The sequence below is a fragment of the Trachymyrmex cornetzi genome, unplaced genomic scaffold (assembly GCF_001594075.2).
Source record: "Trachymyrmex cornetzi isolate Tcor2-1 unplaced genomic scaffold, Tcor1.1 scaffold129, whole genome shotgun sequence".
NCBI classification, from domain to species: Eukaryota; Metazoa; Arthropoda; class Insecta; order Hymenoptera; family Formicidae; genus Trachymyrmex; species Trachymyrmex cornetzi.
Window position 1 is genome coordinate 2920967 of NW_017295861.1, and position 7651 is coordinate 2928617.

A 7651-nucleotide genomic window follows, 5' to 3' on the forward strand; every position below is an offset into this window, starting at 1 on the left:
AAAAAGAAGACAAGTGCACTCACTTATGAAATCGTTCGGACGACATTTCGCGCGCGTCCCTCGCTGCTCCGCGAATCCGGCTATCCGGACAGCATCGTCCGTGACCCTAGGGGAGACGCTTGGAAAGGGTCCTGACAGAGAATTCGGTGAAAAAAATAAAGAGAAGAACCGCGCAAGGGAACGACAGCGACAGTACGACGCCGAGACGGGACGGCGGTGCACTGCTCGAGCGAGCGCGAGCGGCGAGTTACATGAGTTACACCTGGGGGCCCCCGGCGCGGTCCCCCGCACGGTCCCCATCCTCTGGCTCTGGCTGTTCCGCTTCGCTCCGCCGCATCGATAACCTCACCTCTCGCTCGCGCGACGCACCGCGCGATTTGCCGCCACCTGCGATCGTACGGGCGCCGCGCCGCGTCCGCCACCTGGAGTGTGTCCTGTAAGACTCCTCGAGTCAACGAACGGCTTGGATTCAAATCGCGAGAGCGCCCGCCGCCCGACGCGACGCGGCGTGGCGCGGCGCGGCGCCAGAATTGCATCGTGTAATTTGGCCACATTTTGACGAAAAATAGGTCGAGTTTGCTCAAAGATGAATTGCGCAGGTACAGTAATTTTTATGATATTTATTTTGAGTCGGGAAGAATGTTTTATGTTTTCTTTTTCTAAAAAGGAAGTCGATGGGAATGGAAACGTTTAGCCGTTAACTTGACTCGTGTTGTACGGGGTGAAGTTGCCGCCGCTTCGCGAATTTCTCGCCAATTTCTCATCATTTCTCGTCATTTCTCGTCGTCGTTAATACGTCGCGGATGCAGAACGGATCGACTCCGAATCATGCGGTACTATGCGAGTCTAATTAGTAAGTTACAGTCATTACCGAGTCTGTATTGCGATATTTAATTGATGGCCAATCATTTGGTATAGATTCGACGTCCGTGAAACGGCGATTTGTCGAGATTCCGTGAGATTGTTGTAATTCGATCGGGATTCAGCGCCGCCATTCCGCGCATCAACACTGACAAAGCGACTCTGTACTTACCACAGAATATATATTTTAGTTATGATTAATCACCAAACTGATGGGGTTTTGTAGTGCTAATTTTTAAAAGTTACACTACAAAATCATCAATTTAGTGATTAACCATGAAAAAAATACAATCTTTATATTTTCATCAGATTAAGGGCGGGAGCACAGTCTTGCATAATGCATAAGAAAATGAAACATCGAAGTCTTTTATTTCCTTCCTTTCCATGATGGGTTTTCTTTAATAAACTGTTATTTCGTAAGGAATCGACCAACCATAGCCAATTATTCTTCTGACATTCGACTGTAACTGGTTAATTTTATATGGCTTAAGACTTAAGCTTTGGTAAATCCGGATCTACAGTAGATTTTTAAGCCTAAGCCATAAGAAATGAGCGAATCACAGTCGATTATTCTCCTCGCATTCAATTGTAATCGATCAATTTTTTACGGCTTAAGACTTAAAACACCTATTGTAAATTAAATTCTGCATCCGCTTAAAATTTAAAGTTTAATAGTTATTGTAGAAAGTCTGGTTAATAAAATAAAAGACCAATTGATTTTCTTATGCCTTATTACGAGGGTAGATCAAATATAAACGAGAATTCTCTTTTTATTATTTATTGGACGAGAGAGAATAAAAATATAAAGAAAACAAATTATTTTTCTACATAGTTCCCTGCTACATTAATATATTTTTGCCAGAGGATAGGCAGTTTAGATCCTGTTTTCATTAAAAATAGGAAATTGTGTCTGCAGCTAATTGCGCACGAATTCTTCTATACTGGAATCATCCTCGAATCCTTCTAATTCTTTTAGCGGCTCAAACAAATGATAATCACATTGAGACAAATCTTTCCATACGATTATCATTTGTTTGGACCACTGAAAGAAGAATTGGGAAGACAATACGATTCATGGACGATGTCAGTGGAGAAGAATTCTTGCGCAATTAACTGCAGATACAACCTACTACTTTTTATGAAAATGGGATCGCCAAACTGCCTATCCGCTGGCAAAAATATATTAATGTAGCAGAGAACTATGTAGAAAAATAATTTGTTTTCTTTATATTTTTATTCTCTCTCGTTCAATAAATAATAAAAAGAATTCTCGTTTATATTTGATCCACCCTCGTACAAAATAAAAAATTGATTAATTTCCTTATGCCTTATACGTTACGTATTATGCAAGAATCTGAGTTTCCGCCCTAATACACGTTCTAAAATAAGCCATTAGTAATAAACCAAAAGTTAGAAGCTAGAAATTGACCCATTTTAGTGAAATGTGAGAAGAATAATTGATTATGATTGATTAATTTCTATTTTATGATTTCTGTTTTATTACTAATGGCTATTGTAGAATGTATGTAAGTCTGGGCTTTCTACAATAAGTTATTAACTAAGCTTTAAGTCTTAAGCCATAAGAAATTGATCAATTTCTTACGGCTTAAGACTTAAGCTTAGATAATGTTAAATTATTATAGAAAGCTTACAACAAGTCAATTAGAAAATGAAAAACCGAGCCTAAGATTTATAGATATGATTTCATTTGATGATGTAATATCTCAAAAGCCGATTGTCGATGGCATGTAATGAAAAAATCCTGTCGGGGTATAATATATTTTGTTGATAATAATTTCGTTGTCGCACGAATGTACACTGAAAAAAAATATAGTCAATTTTAATAAATATTTAGTTGAATACTGCCAACTAAATATTTATTAAATATAGAGATATATTTATTTGATACAAGAAATGTTAATTTGATTTAACAATCTTTTTTTCAGTGAATAAATATTTATTTACTGTAAGTAAATGTTTAATTGGCAGTATTGAACTAAATATTTATTAAAATTGATTATATTTTTTTCTCAGTGTATGTACGACAGTTTTATCAGAAGAACTTCGCGCGATCGTAGAACAATTGATTTACAGTATATTGCCCCACAGATACGATTATTTAAAATAATGCACGATAGTTTTGTTAACTCCACTTCGACTGTAATATCTATTATTCACACGACTGATTTTCAGGTTGATTGATTATGAATTGATTTTAATATATAATGGCAATTAAACGTAATTTCGATTATATTTTTTATTAGAATTTTTAAATTAATGATTTATTAAAAAGACAAATAAAAATTTAAATTAGGAGAGGTGTAATTTAAAAATATTAATACAAATATTTTAGTCACTGCTATAATTTCAGTATATTTGCTTGTTATAGATTTACGTCGTATTACAACTTCGCTGCTGCATATCGTGTGTCGGTGAGTGTAATGCCTCCTCTTATCTTATAGCGAATTCGATTGGGCATACTAATGCGTACTGATGCGTTCGAATTGGTTGTATATTTTCTAATTTGAATGTAAAAGTAAAATATAAATTTTATTTTTATTTTATTTTGGATGATAAAACACCTAATATTTTATGAAACTGCATAATAAAGTGTATTGCAAATTTCGCTGTTTAATATATATTAAACAAGCATTTTTATATCGATTTGTGTACGACGGCTTTAATGTACATCAGTGCGCAATAATATCTCCAATTGAACGATCGCTATTAATCTAGTAATGTGATGGCAGTTACCTTTCTAACATCTAAGGCACACACACACATGGATCCCAAGATTCACGTAAATCATATAAATTATTACTGTTATTTTTTTATAATAATTTGTCACAATAATTGTTTTTTATTGCGCGATCTGTAGATTTATCGTTCGAATCTTGAATGTAGTACGCAATTATACCGCACAGTAATAATGTATTCTAACTGATCATATAGGTAAATTCTTTACCGACGATTAAAATTTCACTGTGAGGAAACTATTTCACTGCAGATAGTGCTAGTTGTCCGTTAATAGCATGTTTACCGTTAGGGATACAATGGATAATGATTTTTCAGATAATATAGATACCTGATAGGCAATGGATAATGATTTGTCGGATAATCGGATACTGGATTTTACCCGGTAAAGCCGAATAAGCCGAATAATAGGATTTTATTCGAAAATTGCGCAAAGATTGAAGAATAGAGAATCTAATTGTTTTTTTTATAATAAAAAAAGCGAATTTGTTTATGTAAACCATTATAATAATTATAAACATCTCTATATAAATTATATTAAGATTAATAATATCTGTATTAAATGTATTTGAAGTTAAATATATCATGAATGGTTTAGTAAAATTTAAATACAGCTTTGAAAAAATATTGAGCAAAGTATTTCAATTAGAAACAGATTATTGTTTCATAATGCAGAAATGCTTCCTACTTCTTATGAATAATATAAAATACTAAAAAAATAATGTATAACAAAAATGTAATACACAAACAAAGATCAAAGGTATACAAAAATTATTTTAATTTAGTTTTTAAATTATATTACACATTATATATATGTTAATTAATAATTAAACATTAATAAAAAGTATTTAGTTAGACTGGTCGAATACATACTATATAATAAAATATTTTGAAAAAATTTTTTTGAGAAATTAAATTTTAAATATACAGGGTGTTTTCAAATTCGCGCCTGCGAAGTACAAGACGTGATACTTTATGCTAAAACAAACAACTTTTTCCTTTAACGAAATTGCGTCCGATAAATTTTGCGCTTATTTGTTGACTTCAGCCTGCTCTCCTGCAAAAACTACTTATCGGACGCAATTTTGCTAAAGGAAAAAGTTGTTTTTTGTTTTAAAACGAACAACTTTTTCCTGTAGCAAAATTACATTCGATAAATAATTTTTGCGTTTATTCGTACAACTTTAACCTGCTCTCCTGCAAAAACTACTTGTCAGACACAATTTTGCAAAAGGAAAAAATTGTTTCTTTTAGCGTAAAGTATAACGTTTTGTACTTCGCGGGCGCGAATTTGAAAACACCCTGTATATAATTATTTCCATCTAAAGTGAGAAACGACTTTTTTATAATCCGGCCGGATAGTCGAACTACCCAACCGAACGGCCGGATGGGCCGAATACCGGATAATTGCCGAATATCCGTTGCATCCCTATTCACCGTTTCCTTTATAAAATTAATCGATGTACGAGTATCGTTGGTTTTAAAATTAAAATTTTTTTGTTAGATTTGCGTTAAAATGTAATATGAATTTATAACTACATAATGAAACATGACGAATTATTATAAAAAAATTATACAATTATATAATTATATATGTATGCAATTTGTTCTTTGTGTAAAAATACACAACCATGATTAATTTTGGAATGTCTTTTTTATTGATATGTTACAACAATTAGCATGCAAGGGTTACACTGATTTAAAAATTTTACACCGATGCTTATCCGCGTCTCAACATTAATTATACCAGAACTAGAACCGGTGGTACTTTGAAGAATTTCAGAAAACTCTGAACTGTATAAGATACTTTGCTATGTTCCGAACGATATCATTGAAATTCTCAAAAGAATTAAAATGCTTTTAACATATTTGATTGTCGTGAGAAATTGTTCAAACAGTCTAGTTTTTTCAATAAGTGTATATTGATTTAATATGAATGAATGAAAAATAATTTACGTTATCAATGATCTGAAGTAAACTGATCTTTTACTTTTACACGAAAATCTTTATCAAAATTGAAAATAATCATCTTTTTCATAAATTTTACGTAGATTTAAATTGCATTATTGAATATCTCAGATCAGTGAACACCAATTAAAAGTAACATAACATTAATGTTGTAATTTCGTACTCAATAATGTATCTGTTACGTTATATCTTGTGTTATATATTACATTTATATTGTTAAGTGCGAAATTATAATATTGATGTTATTTTACTTTTAGTTTATGTCGACTGGAAGGCTTTGAGACTTAATTATTAACGAAGTTATTCTTATTTTGACTTTGTCTATTGCGTGTACGGATAAAATTATGTATTATCTGCTTTAAGAATATCTTTCACGTGTTTAATAATTTTGATAATTCTTATTTTAATCATTTGTGCCTCTTCGCTTTTTCGATTTCATCACGGATCGTAACAGCACATTTGCAAGAAACATCGATCATCTAATAGTGTTTCTTATTCATTTATATACCACTTATACCTCGATCACAGTTCGATTATGTTTACTTCGTTAAATATGAGTTATTTACATGTTCGTACATACATTCCGCTACAGAGTAATAATTGTAGATACAGCTTAATTCTACTATGTAAAACCGCGGTTTTGCAAACATGTAAGCCGTTTCAACGAGGGGTTAGAAAATTATGAAAGACATTGACGCATCTCGGTCACTTGATACACTAAATTTACATATTCCTGGTAGAAAAATACCAGACGACTTTTAAGAGACGCTATTATTATAATATTTATTGATATTGAATTGTTAATTTACATATCAACAATATGTATATTGCAAAGGATTGTATATTTCTTATTATACTACCGTTCGATACTATTTTCTACGTTTTAAAACAATGAGAAAGATCATACGCAGAGATCAATTGTGTTTTGATCATAACATTTATCCATTAATTATATTCAAACAATCTTTAGTATACAGCATGTCTTACAATCCGACATCAATGTCAATAATAAATATTTCTTAACTAATTTGAAGGTATAGTTTTATGAATTAGATATGGAGGCACCATTTTCAAATTATATAAGAATTTCTTTATTAATTAAAAGTTTACTATTCATTTAAACACAGATGAATTTCATTTCTTCAAAATTTTGATTTAGATTTAATTATAAAATTAAATTTAGTTAATTATTTAGTGTTAAATATTAAAGCATTGTTGGAACAAATAATTCCATAATATAAATTTCTCAATTCTTTAAGGTCAATTGCGATACCTCTAACAATTTCTTCTGTATAATTGAAAGTGCTCGCGAGAGCAATCTTTCAAATTTTCAGGATTCTTTTATCTCGTAATTTTTTTGCATTTTCATCGATTCGTTATTTGTTTGTGCTTATCGGGACATTGTGCTTCAATTTTGTCTGAAATTGAAGCACAATGTCCCGATGCGTAAAAGTCTTTATTTCAAAATTTTTCTATTGTTTAACGATTTCATCTAATTGTAAGACAGTTCTGATCACTCTAGCATCGCGCACGCTTTCCTTATTATTCTTGTAATTATATTTATTTATGAAAATTTATCTAAAGCTTCGAAAGAAATTTAGAACGATTTCTTCATTCGTGGATATATATATATATATATATATAAAAATGAGAAAGCTTTCTTCAAATAATTCTTAAGAAATATTCATTCTCAGAAAATAAAAATTGGGCAGTATGTTGTGTTTCCTTGACAAAAGTAAATTAATTAAACCTAAAATCTCGAGAGATTATTTTGTCGATTTTGAAACGGAGATAACTATTACCTTAAAATGCAACATATATTTCTCAAAATGTAATACGTTTTTCTAAAATCTATTCGTAACTATTAGGAAAAGTGAAAATTTTATGAACTTTTCGAGATTGCGGTTGCGTAATTATTTAATGTGAAACGATGATATTTTATTGAATGAGATATTGACGTGAGTTGAAAAGTGGAAAGTTAAAAAGTTAGCAAAAGTTCGCCAACAATCGACCACTGGGCACTTACCGAAATAAAAACAATCTCGCGCTTTTCTCGACAGATAAATCG

The 7651-nt window shown here is 31.6% G+C and overlaps 1 protein-coding gene across 1 annotated transcript in view; it reads right to left on the reverse strand.

Annotated features, from left to right (window-relative positions):
- The window catches only part of Sans (SAM_USH1G_HARP domain-containing protein Sans), an 8986-nt gene extending 8784 nt beyond the window's left edge, over positions 1 to 202 (reverse strand). The window contains exon 1 of the mRNA XM_018522279.1: positions 24 to 202. Coding sequence (XP_018377781.1) covers positions 24 to 46 — 23 coding nt within the window. The 5' untranslated portion in view covers positions 47 to 202. The remainder of the gene's footprint in view (positions 1 to 23) is intronic.
- Between the last annotated feature and the right edge of the window lie 7449 nt (positions 203 to 7651).